Source organism: Accipiter gentilis, chromosome 18 (genome assembly GCF_929443795.1).
Source record: "Accipiter gentilis chromosome 18, bAccGen1.1, whole genome shotgun sequence".
Lineage (NCBI taxonomy): Eukaryota > Metazoa > Chordata > Aves > Accipitriformes > Accipitridae > Astur > Astur gentilis.
In genome coordinates, this window is record NC_064897.1 from 7,498,127 (window position 1) to 7,516,058 (window position 17,932).

General features: G+C 42.2%; 1 protein-coding gene across 2 annotated transcripts; it reads right to left on the reverse strand.

Moving 5' to 3' along the window:
* Positions 1-57: 57 nt before the first annotated feature.
* Positions 58-17,624, reverse strand: LOC126047618 (killer cell lectin-like receptor subfamily F member 1). Of its 2 annotated transcripts, XM_049821478.1 has the most exons (8): positions 17,148-17,624; positions 15,632-15,832; positions 9,630-9,707; positions 8,401-8,499; positions 7,447-7,587; positions 6,275-6,426; positions 4,859-4,971; positions 58-4,191 (listed from the first exon to the last, which is right to left on the reverse strand). In XM_049821478.1, exons 2-8 carry the CDS (start codon positions 15,711-15,713, stop codon positions 4,059-4,061), a joined length of 798 nt encoding a protein of 265 aa, XP_049677435.1. In that variant the 5' UTR covers positions 15,714-15,832; positions 17,148-17,624; the 3' UTR covers positions 58-4,058. The 2 variants fall into 2 exon arrangements, with proteins under 2 accessions (XP_049677435.1, XP_049677434.1); XM_049821477.1 differs by having other exon boundaries at positions 15,632-17,624.
* Between the last annotated feature and the right edge of the window lie 308 nt (positions 17,625-17,932).

A 17,932-nucleotide genomic window follows, 5' to 3' on the forward strand; every position in this document is an offset into this window, starting at 1 on the left:
TCTTAATATTGTGCCATTAAAAGTGTTTTTCAGCTCGGGCCCCATTTGGGGGGGGGGGGGAGGGGAGGAATAATCACCAGACTGACGCAAAATAAAAGTTTCAGGTTTCAAATATGAAAAGATCTTTAATCATAATGTTGGGGTTGACATGAGATAAGACACTTGGTCCAAAAAAGAATGCACTTCACTTTCTAACACTTCCGACACATTTTCACACTTCAAAATGTGTCAGACTTTTAAAAAAAAGCATTTAACTGAAATGCTGAAGTACTTCTCTAGAAATGCTGAAATGCACGTAGTGAAACACACACAATACAGTAACTTTGGAGGGAAATGTGGAATTCTCCACAGTTCACTTTTGCAAAGTTTTCCAAGTGTTTTCATTAGATTAGAATTACTAGAGGTACATTCCATAGATTTGGTAGAAATGGTAAGGGGTAAGGAGTATTTGCCTACTGTGTTGTGTCTTAGCGTTTCTTAATGAGCTGATTTACCTGGATGTTTCCTTTAACTACAAAATATCGTCACTCTTAGGGTTTTTTCCTGTCATTGTCATCTATGGATAGAGTCCAAAATCGGGAAATTTATGTTCTTAAAGGAGGTTTTGGAGAAACTGTGAGCACAGTAGGTTATAATGAATGTTCTTTTGTAATCTGACTCCTAAGGGGTGCAATTAGCATCTTCTTTAGTATCCAGAGTCTGTCATGCTAATGGTCAAGCTGTGAACCCACTTTGCTCCAAGCGGGGTTTGATGAAGTACTTTCACTTCAATGGGCATTTCTTTTTTTCTTTTTTTCTTTTTTTTTAAATCAGTGGAATTGCTCAAGATTTAGTGGCTGCTTAAAATGTAGGTAAGAGCTTCAGTAAGGCCCTGCAAAAACATGTTTAATTATATAAGTAATAGTGAGAATGCTCAAATACTAGATGTTTCACAAATATTGTTAAAACCTAAACACCACAACCAATTTTAGAGAAGGCAACTCAGGAGTTTACGTTTTTCTTGTTAAATTTGACGTGGCTCAGGAAACATCTGCCATAAAAACAGCAATTCAGCAGTCATCTCCAATGCATGGAGAAGGGTATGCTTTAAGTACCCTGAAGTTACATTTTCTCAATGGTGAATATATATCTATATAAAAATATATATATTATAGAGATACGGAGATACATATATTATAGATAGAGAGATTTATCTTACTCATTTCATACTCTTTGCTTCTCTGCCTAGAATAAACAAACCAATCCTCTTCCCTACACACATGCTTCACTGAGTTTGGGGGATTTTTTTTGTTATTGTTTTTCTAACATGAGAATAACAGCAGTTTTTCAAATGAGTCTTTGGCTGCTGATGCTGCATTCTGTAGCGTAAATCTGTGTTGGTATTTTTGTTCGAAAGGAAGTCAGCGGCGCTGAAGGTATGGTTCGCTTTTTCATCTGTAGCCCCAAAGTCCTGAAGAGCCATCGTGCTGTGCCTGCGGAATGCAGCAGACTGCATCACGTGCTTGGTGTCTCCTTCCACTGAAGACCTCTCTGCCTTTTCAACTCTCACTTACACGCACCTACTACTTTCCTGGCGTCTCTGTCCACCATTAAGTGAGGAGTTACCCGTCAGCGTCCGTAGGTGGAGGGCTGTCAGTCTGTTGGTGTTACCGTGTTGCTCATGAGCATTTTGTTCCACAGCTGAAGTCATGTGCGCGCTGAAGCCGTGGTACTTTACGCCAAGAGCTCCTGTGCAAGCATATCTGTTGGTTACTCATCCCATAGGTTGCTAGATGTTAACCACAGCCCTCCATAGGGTCAGTAGTTATCTAGTGCAGATATGAGACAACGTACCTGGGAAACTGCAACTGCCTTTAATTATGTGTTTTATAGCAAAGATGAGCTAAAGGCTCTACATTTCAAAAGCCACGTTGGACTTGTTTCTCTCTCTCATTGCTTTAATGAGAGGACTTTAATTCCAGTCTGTGCATTTTTTGTTAAGAGTAGTACCTTGGATTTTAATGTTAGGTTTTGTTTTGTGTTTTTGTGGGTTTTTTTCTCTCCAAACATAGCTAACCCCACATAGCTAGAGTAAAAGTATATTAAATTATAGTAAAGCTCTGGGAACTTAGAATCTTCCCCTGATTGGCCCCGAAAGGGCCTTGAGGTCCCTTCTGCTATAAATTATTGCATAATTCTATGAAATGAGGTAAGAATTCAGCTGCTTATTGTGGAAAGCATAACACAGTATAGTTACCTTCAGGGGCATTTGAAGAGTTCCTGCCTGAAATTGAATTATGGCAGGTAAAATGAAAATTTACTTAAGCAACCCTGTCTGTAAGCACGGAGAAGTAGATTTTACACCTTTGCAAGACAGCAGTATGTAAGTATGAGAGTGCCTCAGCTGCTCTGCCCCTCAGCCTGAGGATACGAGACTAGAGATTCACAGTTTAGAAAGGGGACTAACCTTTGAGCTTTCTGAATATTAGCTTTTGTATCAGAAGTGTTTGATACTTTATTCAAAGAAGAAGTTGATTATTCAGTTACCAGTTGAATTGTCCCATCTGTTGTGTAGGTAGGACTGAGCTGTCCCATCCAGGAGATGGGACGGGGCTGAGGCAGGTACATCTTGAACAAAGCTCACGCAGAGGTTGAAGACCCAGAGAGCCTCAGGAGGAGAGGTTGGTGAGGACTCTTAAGGCCTATTAGAGCACTCAGGGCCCTGGCAATACCCAAGAGGAGGTACGTGATTCACAAACAGGAGGAAAACATTATTGTTACATCTCCGCTACCATTGTTCCCTATGCTATTTTTTTTTTAATTTCCCTCTTTACACATGACTTAATTTCCTCACTGTTGCAACGCAAGTCGCCGGAAATATCTCCACAATGGTGCAAATATCTGCCTTGCACTTCATCACTCTGATTGCAAAGGCACATGCTAGCTACAGATCTAGAGGAGTTATTACCTTTATTAGACCAAGGTGTTTTTAAAAGTTACTACCTTTATTAGACTAAGGTGTTTTAAAAGCACAAATGACATGTCTGATTTCTTAAAAAACAGGTCATGGCATTTGTTCATTTTTTTTTCAAATATATGAATCTAATTAAGGCACTAAGTCAGACTGCTCTTAGCATTTTTGTAGTCTAGATCCAGAAATAGCATGTATCCATGACACTTGAATGCCCAAGTAACTGAGTACACCCACAGGCATTAATTTCACCACCTGTTAGCTTCAGTACCTCTTCATCATAACTTCCAGGCAGTAGCTATGGTTCCACATTAAAGAATTTGCAGTGTGAAGGGACAAAATTTAAGTGGAAAGGCCGGCTATCATCTTCATTTCCTTGCACTGCAATGCTGTCTTATGGTCCAAGCCCCTTCCCTAGTTAAGAGCTTTCTTTCAGATCCCAAGGTTCAGCATCAGAAGAAGATGGGAGCCATCAGCTTATTAACCACAAGTGTTATGAGTCACTTCATGCCTGGTTTGGTGTCTATATATCCAGTAGCTGTGCAGATCAGCTCTGAATAAGTAGAAGACACTAATAAATGCATTTTCCCCAGTCCTCGAGTAGCTTCTGTAAGTTGCAATTTGGCTGTAAGGAAAAAAACCCACAAACTTCAGAAAACGCTGAAATACCGAAACCCAAATAAACAGTGCCTCAGCACCGGCTGCCTGAGGGGATCTATATGACAGCAGTGGGCTCCGACACACTCTTCAGCCCCTGCAGATGGCATCTTTCCTGCACATCGCGCCGTTCATGTGCACAGTGGTCATCCCCACAGGAGTACCTCTTCTCCCCTGCCCTTTCCTTGAGGCAGCTGCTGCCAACGTCTGTCCGTGGGGAGGCTCAGCACCCCCAAATCCACACGTGCTGACCTGCAGTCCTGTTGCGTGACCTTCACACTGATAACTGGCAACTTCAGAGTTCCCTGTTTGCATCGGACAAAACCTTAGGGAGCACAGATCAGCGAAATGCAAATTTCTGTGCAAGTCTCAAAATTATTTACATCACGTTGTTTTATCAGTAAAATGGGTCTTCCGACAAAAAGCTCTGCCTGTTGTCTGACAATTTGGCTCAGAGCACCAAGAGAGTTGCGTTCTTCTTACAGATCCACTTCTTTAAAGTCTGGCAGTTATCTCTTTGGATCATGTTTTTTCTTCTGTAAACAGCACAGTTCTTGTCATGCTCAATTCCATTTATAGCTATCCTGGTGAGAGAACAAAAGGAATACAACGAGTTGTCAGCTTTAAATTCAGTACTCGATAAAAACATTGATAATATCCTGAGTGAGGGGTTTCAGTGATGCCCATTCAGTAGCCCACTGAAGTACGGTTCCTCAGCAGCCATGCACGGGTGGGATGGGTACCCACAGCAGAGACTGCTGGCTGCTGAGGGACGGATGCTCAGGAATATTAGTGTAAGAAGGATGAGAAAACCTCCACGTGCAGCCACAATGCTGAACTGTAATGGTCGAGGGAGGGGAAGGACCCTTCAGCTGCACAGATCCCAGCATCCATGCTATGTGAGGGGCATCACATTCAATGGAGGCAGTCAACACATGGTCTGTAAAGTGAGAGAGTTTGTTGACAGTGATTTCAGGGGGAGAAGTGTGTATTAATGTCCCTATGCATTAATGCATGCCTGAACTGTGACTGTGGTTGGTCTTGCAGGCAGAAAACAAATCTGTTTCCAAAGGTGCCCAATAGCAACCAGTTAACCTGGAACTGGCCATGAAATAGGCCCTGAATAGGTGCCTGAGGCTGCAGGACTAGATCTGTGCTTTGGGAAATTAGCTTGGACTCAGAGTTGTATTGCCGTGCAGAGTACCATACCTTCGCTATTGCCAAAGACACCCTCCCCCAACAAATCATCACCTGTTTTGTTTTACTCCAGTATCTTCAACTGAACTCCATTGTTTCTTCATGTCTTGAGTCTTCAACCCAATCCAAATATATTTGGTGTCTTTCTCTTTATTGTCTATAAATTCCTGCAGAACAAGTAGAAGCATGTTACCCAACAGCAGAGCTTTTCTGCTGTGCTCAGGTCACTGTCCTGTCTCAGGCACAGCTTTTCGTGTAGTCCCTCACATGGAGAGCAAGGGGAGGGATCCAGCTGTGGCAAAGCAGCCCATTACAACGGCCCATACACCTGTGACCAGCCACAAAGTTCAATTCGGGCTGGTGCTCAGGCTGACTAGCTTCCCTGTCAGCTGTCAAAAAACCCGCAGTGATGCTCCTCACCCTAATGAGCCAGGTTGCAAAGCCTGGTCTTTAAGGTAAAAGACCTGTTCCTTGAGGAATGATGAGTTTCTCAGAAAAGCCATTCGGTGATACCTTGCTATTCGTTTTCCCAATGGAAAATGAGAAGGAGGTTTGGCTGTTTTAATTTCCATTTAGTGGTTGAATCAGACCTCTCTTCCCAGAACCAAGTGGTGTAAATGGGTGGGAAGTCCTCAGCATTTCCTTCTCCCAGTCAAAACTACTCTGGCTTCCACACTTAGAATCATAGAATGGTTTGGATTGGAAGGGACCTTAAAGATCATCTTGTCTAACTCCTCTGCCATGGGCAGGGACACCTTCCACTAGGGATGGGGCATCCACAGCTTTTCTGGGCAACATGTTCCGGTGTCTCACCATTCTCACAAGAAAGAATTTTTTCCTAATATCTAATCTAAATCTACCCTCTTTCAGTTTAAAACTGCTACTCCTTGTCCTATCACTACACTCCCTGTTAAGGAGTCCCTCCCCATCTTTCCAGTAGGCCCCCTTTAAGTACTGGAAGGCCACTACAAGGTCTCCCTGGAGCCTTCTTTTCTCCAGGCTGAAGACCCTTAACTCTCTGAGCCTGTCCTCATAGAAGAGGTGCTCCAGCCCCCGATCATCTTCGTGGCCCTCCTCTGGACCCTCTCCAACAGGTCCATGTCCTTCTTATGTTGGGGGCCCCAGAGCTGAACACAGTACTGCAGGTGGGCTCTCGTGAGAGTGGAGTAGAGGGGGAGAATCACCTCTCTTGACCTTCTGGCCACCCTTCTTTTGATGCAGCCCAGAATACAGTTGGCTTTCCGGGCTGCGAGCGCACATTGCTGGCTCTTGCATCTCTTGTGCTTCGCCTCTTCAGCTCTACTGTGTTGACAAAACAAGATCCTGCCTGTGGAGGGTCAGATGCTCTGCACTGGATGGGGCTCTTGCTTGCCTGCCTGCACACTTGACATCTAGGCTATGTTCACTTAAAGAAATGTCTGGCTAAGGCAAATGCCTGTCACACAATTTTAGGGCTGCTGCAAGACTCACCATCTCAATTTCATCTTCAATGACAAGAAGCTGGGATTTCCTGGCCAGACAGTTTCTCTGGCTGTCATCCCAGCTTACAGCCTCCTCGGAGAAGTAGTAACATCTCCCCCTGTGTAGTTGCCACCCGGGAGGACAGAGCTCGCATGTTGCTCCTGTGGGTGGAGAGAGGGAATCGTTAGCTCGTACCGTGACTTGTTCCATCTGTGTCGTAGCGTTTTACGTTCATGTGCCTGGCTGGCTGATCCAAAAGCAGCCCGTCCCCACTCGCAAGCATGGGTTCGCTGGGTGCGGAGAGAGGTTTGAAGGCTCCGGTGCCACTCTCCTCCTCAGTTTCCCACTCCCTTGCCATGGTGCTATGCGCTTCTGCACTCCCACCGCCCAGCACTGGGCTCCCCACGTCCCTGTGCAGCTGCCCAGTGGAGAGCACCGGGAGGACCGAGATGGCTGCAAAGACACTTTTGGTCCTCCCACATGCAACCCTTGCGAGGAGACACCGTGCGATGTGACGTGATGTGATGTGCAGTGTGTGGATTGGACGCATGACGTAACCGGAAAGCACAGGCACTTAGATGATGTCCAAACTAGGGAGCTGGAGAAGGAACTGTGTTAAATAGGGGGAACACTGCTATTCCCAGGTCTACTTTCCATTTCACGCAGAGCATCTGGGTGGAATGTCCCCCACATTTTCTGTCTTGGCTTACTCTAATGTTTCAAAGTAACGTCATTACGATCAGTCCTTAGAAAAGCGTTAGTATTTGCCAACAAATAATGGATCCACGATAAAAAGACCAGGAAGGTCTTCCCCTGCCTGATCCTTGTCAAAGGATAGGAAAGCTGAATTCCCTCCCACTATTTGTGAACAACTATTGTCTGGAAAGTGTTCTCCAGGACAAGGGGAGGATCTACGATATATGGCATTTCTGACAGCAGCTCCTGGCCAAAAGAAATGTAAAGAAAGTACCGCAACTATCTATACCAGAATAGGAGCAAAACTATTGTCATTAAAATGTTAGTTTAGATCCCATCATCACTTCTATGCAGGAACACCATGCTCCCTGGGTAGTACCAGTGAGTTCCCATAAACTGCAGGGTGTCACAGAAAAGGGAACAGAGACAACAGAAGTGTGCACACAGCACGACCTCCGTGCTGTGAGACGACTAACTTTCCTCACCCTTTCCATCTTCACACAGTTCCTCCATGAGCTGTTTCAGGAGCACCGCTGAGACAGTCTTCTCTGAAAAAATGTCATTGCCAGTGCTATTGAGACCATACTGGGACAAACCTTCTGATTTTCCTGCTCCGTCCTTCAAAACTTGGGTGGAAAAAAAAAAAGAGATTATGGTTAACAACAGGGCCAAGGAAATGTAGTCTTTATAGCCAGTGTTACACTCTGTGTGAGGAGATGTGTGTGTATACATTGCAGGAGTATACACATTCAGTTGTGGCCATACTCAGTGAGTGTAACTGTCTGGCAAAGGGTGTAGTTGCTGAATAATACAGACAGTACAGGAAAAGAAAATAAGCTTGTCATTTTTGATCGTTGGATATATAAAGAATATGTAATATTTTGGTGAGATTTTAGGGAGGGTTGGGAGGTATGTATTTTTTCTGAAGTTTTTCAAGACGTTGCTCTCAGGAAATGAGTATCTTCTCTGGAACATTTCTTGCATAACTGGAACATGCTGTGGATTATGATACTAGTAGTACCAGGGAAGCCTGATTAAAGGAAATGATCTCAAGTCTGATTTTTATTTTATTTGTTCAAACCTACAAAGTAATTAAGTTAAATGGTCTCAAAGTAGCATCATGGATACAACTTTTAACTTGTAAGTCAGGAAGGCCAAATGTTTTGATTGTCATAATGATTTGAAATCTGCTTCTACAGCCTTTCAGCATCACTGATGACAAGGCAGACTGCAGCAGCTCCCCTTCATCCACACTATATATGTTAAATGACAGGCAGCGAACGTTCCCTTTGGAACGCTACATTTATTTTCCTGTATTTGTGTATAACTTGACACTTTTAACGCGACACTAAGGGAATTTTTCTTTTGGCATCCCTCTGCTTGTGAGGTTTAACCATGTCTGCAACAAAGAGATGAAGCGGGTGGCGGGATCTACTCACATTGCGTGGCTAGTACGGCTGTGGTGCCTAGCAGGGCGAGCACAAGGACTCCCAGGACCAGCGCCACGTAGAACCAGGCTGAGCACCCGTGTCGGCAGCCTGGAGGGAGGCAGGAGGAAGAGCGGCTTAAGGTCTTCGCACTATTAAAATTAACATTGCCTTTATGTGTGCCAGTTTCTTAGGTGGAAACAACAGAGAAATCATGTGCCTAAAATCAGTCTGCTGTTTGAAGTATGCCGGGATATTTTGCTTATTAAAAAATTTGCATCCATTTTGCATACATGAAAATGAAGTTGAAAGATCATTTTCTCAGCTAGAGCAAGTGATTTTCAAGCAATCATTTCATTAAGAATTCTCCCTTTCTCCTTTAATATTTTCAAGCGTTACCTCCTCCCACCCAGCCACCCAGACCCTGCAAGACCCTGCAGAGCAATTCAGGGGAAGCAGCAGGGATGGTCTGTGGTACGTTCCTCCTCTCTGGTCACACTCCTCTGTGTTCATGTGCTCACTTGCCTGAACGCACAGAAAAGGCAAAAAATCCCGTACTGACACCATAGCACAGTGACGTACATCTGGCCAAGCACCTCTCCAGCCGTTTGGCATTCATCAGCCTGTGAGAGTGACTCGGGAAGAGGCAGGACCCGGGGAAATTTGGGGTCAGGATGCCACTTCCACAAGCCACAGAGTTGCATTGTCGTAACTGCCGTTTTCCTGACCTTGCCTGCGTGAGTGAGCAACTGCTCCGTTCTCTGGCTGCCTGAGATGCATTTTGTAATGTTCCCTTTCAGCTCACAAAGTTCTGTGGGCCTGACCTTGTCCGGCACATGTCCTTCAATACGGGGAGAGTGGTAATCATCGGTGCACAAACTGCAAATAAGGAGCTGGGTATTATGCTACTTCCAAAGCCAAGTGTGTCCCTGTGACTGTTCCTGCAGAGACGCCTACAGGAGGGTTCCTAAAAAAATGTGGAATTTTACTTTCCTTTGCTAAATTTTCAGTGTAGGGCACAAAGGCATTTTTACAAATTATTTTTAAAATCTCTTTCAATGTTATTTTTACAAGGAAAGTGTATAGTCTGAGAACCCATTGAAAAAACCATATGGACTGATAAATCAGTTCTTTATTGAGAGATTGTACATAAGGACTCTTGATAACAGGTTTTACTGTTGATAATAGGAAAGACTAAATCTATAATTAGTAACCAACAATCAAACAAAATAGCACGCTACCAGAAGCGGAAATCTCTGATCTGCTGCTCCTGTTGGGTTTCGGCTTCACGCGCAGCTCAGCGTACGTGATCATGTTTCCTGTAAGAAGTAGGGAAATGCTGACATTTGTGGTTGTGCAAGCCATTAAGTGGAGAAACAATAAAGAATTACACAGAAGACCGAGTCTGTATAAAAAGGGGCATGTGTTTCCAGAGCTGCTAGTTCAGCTTTTTTTTTTTCTTTTTTAAGAAACAGCAGGCAAGATGATGACTTATCATTTCCTGCTGCTGTCAGGAAGTAACTAAAAGCCTCCTCCATAATCTTTGCCCGAACTACTTGGGTCCTGTGTGGCTGGACCAGGAGGCAGACAGATAGACTGAAGGATGGGTAAGACCTGGGTACTCTCTGTAGCAAACCTCTCGTTTGTTGCTAAGCCATCTCAGGAGGTTTCACAGGGGCATCAGAGCCATGACCTCTTTGTGGAGCAGGGAGGTGATTCTTGGGGGCATTCCTCTTATGTCAGTGTCTATGCCAGGGTATTACATGATGCCTGTAATAGCAGAGGAATGGACCTGATGGCTGAAGACATCCCTTTGCAGGGGCACGTTGCCAAAACAAAACAAAAAAGCCATTAAAATAGCATGGTGTGAGTTAGATGCGCATGGATCCTTACTGAACATATATTCAATTTTGTTTCTGCGGGGTATTTTGTAGAGCTACTGGCTAGTTTTAGGAAAGATATTTGGACCTTTGGTAGACTGATCTTCTTTCCATAAATGGTGAGATTTTATCAATCTGAATCAAGAATAAGCTTCTGTGCTACAGCCATAGTTTGTGATCACTGGGGCTTTTAAAAAGAAGTTAAGCAATTGATGTTGTATAAAATCTCACTGATCAGGGGAAAACTTGGCAGAAGAAGAGAGTGTCATTAGGTTAAAATCAGGTAGCATTTGATATGAGAATTGCTGAAGTGTGGGAGGTTTTACAGTAAGAAAAATACTGAGGACCTAACTGGCAGTTAAAGGTTTATTTATACAGGTAAGATGTTCTGTGCTTTAGAGAACCTGACATAATGCACTTTGCTGCTTGTTTTATTACAATTTATTAGTTCAATGAACTACAGAAAAATGCCCATAAGAGTTTTTCTTCTTAGAATGTAAATATTTTTCAAAGAAGAACAGTCAGGACTTTTAAACTTTTAAATGCACTAGCCTCATAAATGGAGACACTTCTTCTAAAATACTTACTTTAGAAAATCTGCTACTATTGCTACTATTTTCTCTCTCAATAAAGGTCCAGTCTCTTAAAGAATCTCTCTCAGACTGTTTGAAAAAAAAAAAAATTAACCCCTCAAATTGAATATTAAAAAAAAAAAAAAAAATGATTACTTCTATTACAGTGTGTATTGATGCATGATCATTTGAATGTGAAGTCCTCAGAATTCAGCAAGTGGCTCTAAAATACCACGTAACCTTAATTTTGCCGGATGCTTATGCACCCTCACCTAGTTTAGCAACAAGGAGCCCTGGTAGTAGACGGAGATCTCTGACACTTACTAAAACTGAAATTTCACTTCATTTCTGTATGAAAATTGTCAAGTGCAGAAAGACACCTCTGTTTTCCAGAAGCCTCTACTCGGTGAACGTGCAGACAGGGACTGCTTCTGGCAGGTGATGCCCTCCAAAGAGTCGGGCTTTACAGCCATCGGGCTCTTGCGATCAACCGGACGCCAGGTTGAGTGTGAGCCCCCGGCGCACCCTCATCATCACAGCCCCGCAAGCTGCGTCAGGAGAGCCCTGGCCTGCAGAGCGGGGGAAGTTCCTGTGCTTCTCCACTTGCTGCTGCTCGGCCACCCCTGGAACACCGTGTCCAGATGCAGGTCACCCCATTCAGGGGGGACTGGGGGAAGCTGGAGAGGGTCCAGCAAAGGGTGGAGCTGGTCAGGACCTGGAGGGGCCGAGGAGGCTAAGGAGGGGAACGCGAAGCTAAGGGGAGAACTAATACTAGCCTACAACTACTTGTAGAACTAATACTAGCCTACAACTACTTGTGGGCAGGTTTGATGATGGAGTTGAACTCTTTTTGGTTTTTGTTTTTTTTGTTTTGTTTTTTTTTTTTTTTTCTAGAGGAAAGGTCTTCTATTTAATCATTTATGAACCATGATCAGGTGACTCTCAAATTATTCTTGAGTAAACTAGGAAGTGAAAATTGTCTGAGCCTTTCATTAGAAAATAGATTTCCAGGCTGTATTTATCCTTGCTTCTAGTTTTGGAGCACTTTTCTACTTTTGAACATCTGTTCTGAAGCATATGCACCATAATAGCACCTGCTAGCCCACCAAAGCTTGTGCACAGATAGTGCCACCTACTAACTCCTCCTCAGCATGCTCTGCTAGAGCATCCAAGAGTCACCTTGTAATTCAGAGCACCCAACTAGCAGCTGAAGTCCAACTGATTGTGTAACAACCTGGTATTGACTTTCCCATTGGAACAGGATCACAACAAATCCCTCTAAATCACTTTTCTGGGTGCAGCCTCCCAAACTTACAGCTGCAGACATTTTCTATTGCTATGTTGTGTTAAACATTATTTAACAGTTTGTCCAGTCTATCAAGTGTATGACAATAGTTTTCAATGAGTGAACTTTCCTTATCATTAGACTGCAAACTTATAATGCATTCTTTGCAGCTGTGCCACCAGTGATTTTTTATATCTTTTTCTTTATCCTCATAAAAGACATTGAACAGATTTGGAGATAAGAACAGTATTTGGGAGAAGTCCAAGAAACTCTGCATGATTTGACCGAGCCAAATCCCTTTCTCATGGATGAGGAAAAGCTAAAAAAAAAAGACGTGGGTGCTAGATCTGTAAAGGGACTTTCATTCTCAAATCCAAATTTTACATATTTAAAACACCTACTCAACTACTAGAGAACCTTGGCAGAAGTTCAGCTCCCCGCATGTTTACCTTTCGCGTGCACCAGATCTTGACAGCAGCTATACTTCAGCAGGGCAAGTTACCTATTCCCCCCACTCATGTGTTTTAGTATCTACTCCAGTAAATTGCATCTAATGGTCTGAAACTTGCACAAAATGCAGCCAGGAGGAGGTGGGCATGTTCCACTTTCCCATAGCCTAGCGATCTGAAGTCGTGCCTAAAGTCTGGGAAGCTGCCACTCGCAGCATTCATCTGGGGAATTTGCAGCGGTGATTAAATCCGGCTCTCCCTCCTCTGTAGTGAGAGTTTTAACCATGCAGTGCTCTCCATCATGCCCATCTTGAAGCTGCTTCTTTTGCTGCAAGATAGTCAGGCATCCCTGGCCAACAGCAAGACCAGTATAAAATCTGGCAAAGGGAGGGATGTGGGTACTAGCCATCCTCCAGCCCGCATTTCACAGCGTCGGGATAGTGCCAAAGGGAGAGCTAGTGATGCTTGCCACAGAGAGTCCCATCACCTTGGAGCTGAGACCCTCACTTTGAGAATCAGCTTCGAACTCCTGCTCCAAACTGGAGGAAGCCTTGAAACCTCTTCCCGTAGAGTGGGACATGCTGTAAGCGTGTTTGGTAGGCAGAAGCTGTCCTGTCCGAAGCAGCCTTGAGCCCAGCCCATGTAGGAGAGAGCTCCTTCTAGCTTGCCGAGAAGACTCTAACTCCCAGAAACAGCTGACCGAGCAGCACCTTGTGCCATTGCTCTATCCTATTAGCTACTTCGGGCAGTTCCTAGCTCACCATGCTAGGATCCCACACTCTCCTCCATTCGCTGTAAAGAAATGCAGGTCATCTCAGCAAGGGTCCACTCTGCATTGGGGAACCTTGACACTAAGCGTTGCTATACTTACACTGAGCTTAAGTCTGTTTCTGCTCAACATGGCCATCACATTTCAGGATTTTTTTCCTGAATTTCCTACCGAGTTCTTAAAAATCACAGAACTAATTCTGTGGAAAAATTGCATTTTCTCCCATTCTTCCTATGGTAAAATTGATTCCCTACTTTTTGAAGAATTTCTTGTAATAAAAGAACACTCACTAGCTGGGTGAGTATGTATGAATTTTGGTCAAAGCATTAACACTTCAAGGAAGGAACAAGCAACTGAAATTGTTCATTTGAATTTTTAAAGCGTGGTAATATGGCTCAAGTTCTTGTCTATTTTAATAGCAATAAAACCCATGTTAGTATATGTTAATGATGAAGACAGAGAAATAATTGTCATCAGGGAGATACTTCTAGCAGGTTCTGTACTGATATGAGGTCCAATATTGCTTAATACTTATTTGGTGCTTTTTCCATTTGTGTCAAAGTAAGTGGAAAATAATTGCTGATAAAATCTGAAAACAACAGAAAGGTTAACGAAACAATAAATAGACAGCCATAATGACAGCCCTGTAAGTTCAAACCCAGTCAAACAAAATGCGTTTCAGTACAACCAGATATAAGGATGGGGGAAAGTAATGCTGGGAGTTATAAACAGTGAAGGAAAGATTATTTAAGAGATTTTTGTCTCTGTATAATTGAGACAGCATAACTGAGACTTATAATAATACTGGGTGCATCTCTGGTGCCCATATTTTTTAAAGGAGATGGAAACACTGGAGAATGAAGAGAAAACCATCCACAAAAATAATTAGAGTTCTTCAGAAAGTTGGAGTGAAAGATTTAAAGGCAAAAGGATACTGTGGCCAGTAACTTCATGTGAGAAAATACTGAGTGCTAAAATCCGTTTGACAAAGGTTTAACAAGAACCATCTAGAAGTTAATGAGAACTTTCATTGGAAATTAAAGCCTGGCCTATTCGAATTCAACTTTTCCTTTAGACAGCATGATCAAGGGACATTTTTGGATGTGTTCAAATCAAGATTTGATGTCTGTCTCCCTTTGCAAATAAATTATATCACCTTAGAAACTGGGTAAAATTCCAGGCAAACCCTCTGTGCTTTGTGTTCTACAAGTTACAGTAGTACAAACAACATCCATGGATGCATGAACATGCAGTCTAAGGTGGTATTTTCTGTTAGATATATAAGAAAGTGAAATAATTTTTATGTTTTAGATACAGGTCTTGTAAAAAACATAAAAAAATATTTTTTTCCAGCATTTAAGTACATGCATTCAGAGCACCATCATCACTATTAATCTACATTGTAAGTAGAGCATCTTCTAAAAATGGTCATTACACAACGTTGTTTCCATAGGTAATTAAATACATTAATTACTAATGAACCTTGAAAGCATGAAAATATCATCTTACTCTGACCACAATCATTTCCTATTTGCTCATAGTAAGAAGTTGTCATTCATATTACCTGTGACCCAGAATTTTAACAAAATCCTTTCATAAATGAATTACATTTTTTTCTGAGTAGGGGAAATTTTGTTTCTGAAAAAAAATTTAGTTTAAATCATCTCCTTACACTGAATATTGACTTAATTCTTTGTCTTTTCTTACAAACAGATGAAGCGATCACAGGCTGGTAATGTGGTTCTGGGAAAATCACTACTGGAAAATTAAAGAGGAAGAGCAGGAAGGTTTTAGGAGTCATTCAGTACTTCCTTCAGCGACAGTGACTGCACTTTCAACCGCCACCAGTTTTCTGCTCTACTAGTTAATTTACTACTCCTTTTCCATGAATACATCATAAAATGCATTGATCTGATTCTTGGACTAGGTAGTAATTTGGTGGAGCCTATTCTGACAGATTTTTTGATCATGTTGTTTATATAAAAAAAAGATTACGCTCGTTCAAAAATGAACAATTTTTGTTTCTCATTCTGTTGCTTAAAACAAGGGGCTAGAACTGAGACACTACTCCATAGTGATACTGACTTAGGAGTAGCTTTGCTGATTTGTATCTCGTGAGGAACTCTCGCACCATTTGCAACTTCTCACCCTTCCCGTGACTTCTGCAGGCAGCATTTTATAGCAACCTTCTAGTATTATCCAGTGAAAATTTAAAAAATGAAAGAGAGAGAGAGAAAGAGCACAAGAGAGAAAACAGTGTATGCCCAAGTGCTGGTGAGATGTTTTACCTGGAACTGAAGTCCGAGAAGGAACGTGTGATCTTTCCCTCGGTAGCATTGCCACGTCTGCATATGTGATATCACCTGCCATTGATGAGCAAGTCCCTCTGAGTTATGGAAAGAGCTGGTTTAATACAGTGGGTTGCATCCTGTATTAGCTTTGCCTGCCTCCAGAAGTACACATACGCTGTGCTATGGCTTTGAGGAAGGCTGAGAAACAGATAAAAGGAAGGAAGTTACTTCTTTCAATACAGCTTCAAAGCCTATTTTCAGCCACCATTCTGTCTCTTCTTGTGTGATCTCTTGCCCTTCAGAACACAGGAGAAAATGAAGATTAAAAAACATTCTTTTTGTTAATATAAAAAAAATTCTTTTTGGCCAAAGAGAGCAAAGTTTCCAAGGAATACCCAAAAATGGACTTACACAAGTATAAAAGCCTTGCTGGTTCTCATGAGAATAGCTAAAGCACTATGATCTGTGATGTGGATGTATTAAGCTCATGTGCATGACCTTACACAGCCTATCCACTTTAAAGGAAGATAATCAAGGTATATATCGGTACAAGATGTTTTCGAGCTAATGTAACTCTAACCCCACTTAGAGCTATAAAAATGTAACTGAAATTCTAACCTGCTCCATCGACCAAGTACTATAATGGTTTAACAACTGAATTTAGATTATATTAATGATGCATTAACTTTAACTCAGAATAAAATTAAAAGTAATGTGATCAATGCCTTTTAAGTGAATGTTTCAATACTTCACTGTAACAGTAGTTAGGAGGACCAGCGCTGCTGTTCCTAAATTGCTTGAGCTATTCCCTGCTTGACCCAGCAACTCCACAGGCAGAAAGCCTGAGTCGCCTTTAACTCTTTGTTCATGGCCCACATGTTTGCTGCAGGATATTTTGATGACAGTGGTTTTGTCTTCTATTTTGGGGGAAAAAAAAAAAGTAGGAAAAAAAAGCCCCACAGATTTGAATTGAAACTTAAAGCCCTTCCAAACCTAAAAATACTTTTCAGAACGCACAGACATGAAGTCCTGTGCATGCAAAGTCCTGACATTTCCTGCTAAGAGCTATGCTATTGGTTTTGTGCTTTATTCACACTTTTAGAAAATTCCTTTAGAGTTCCACACAGATAGGGTTTACAAACCTAAATTGTCAATTGAAGATAATGTTTCTGTTCTGTGATAGAGCCTCTTCGCCTTTTCTGTCTACAAGACTACAGCACTCTAGATTAAAATGAAAAAAAGTTTGGGTTTGTGATCTTATATTACTGATCTTTTCCCTTCCTACTTTCAACATTGGTAACAGTGTTAAGTGCAAAACAAAAAGGTTTAGGGAAAAAAAATGAACCTTTGATAGTCTTGGAACAGATTACTCAGAAGTGTCGCTCAGGTACAATTTATATGCAACATATCTAAATCATTGTTGCTCTATCATCAGCCACAAAGTGATCAGTATGCAGATGTGGATACTGTTAACTGGATACTGATAAGGTGTGTTTCATTGCAACCTACATACCAGCAATATGACTGGTCCTAATGTGAAACAAGACGTTTGTCCTCTGATTGAATCAGTTTCCATTGCTTCCCCTTGAACTTCTCACCATCCTTTACAGCAGGATATTTAGGCTCTGAAATGGAAAAAAAAAACAAACACCAAAACAACAACAAAAAAAACCCAAACCCCACTTTCCTTATTTGTTTTTTTTAAAAAACTTTAGTCCATGAAGGAGAGCTAGAAGGCCAAACAGGTTGCTTGAACTCTCAGTCTCTCTTTCCATCACTGCATATACACCTAAGCAGTCTTTTCTCACATCACTCCTTCCTAAATGATTCAAACCCATCAAGATGTAATCATGTATAGTCGGTGTAAGCATGGGTCTTTTTGAGCTAGTGGAAAAAAACACTGTTTCTATTTTAAGGGAACATGTCTCTCCTCTCCTCTCCTCTCCTCTCCTCTCCTCTCCTCTCCTCTCCTCTCCTCTCCTCTCCTCTCCTCTCCTCTTCTCTCCTCTCCTCTCCTCTCCTTTCTCTCCTCTGAAAAACACATTTCCAGACACAAGAGCAATCTCAGTAAGTGTGCAGTGCAGACCAGGCAATTACACCCTTTGTGAGCTAAGAGATTCTTATTTGCCTGAAGAAAATGATGAATGCATTCAGTTATTTTCCAGATCAAACTTACAAAATAGGCATAAGCAGTTGTGGTTCTCATTTTGGATTTGAAGTCTACATGCTGTGCTCACTGTAAGGACTGATAATGAAAAGGAAGGTAACTTTTAATTTCTAGAAGGAATAGGTGAGTAG

Coding starts and splice junctions, on each gene's coding strand:
- LOC126047618 (XM_049821478.1), bottom strand. CDS start 15,713: ATGGCAGGTGATATCACATATGCAGACGTGGCAATGCTACCGAGGGAA. Junction 7,588..8,400: donor AGCCGTACTAGCCACGCAAT/GTGAGTAGATCC, acceptor TTTCCACCCAAG/TTTTGAAGGACGGAGCAGGA. Junction 4,972..6,274: donor TTGAAGATGAAATTGAGATG/GTGAGTCTTGCA, acceptor CTTGTTCTGCAG/GAATTTATAGACAATAAAGA.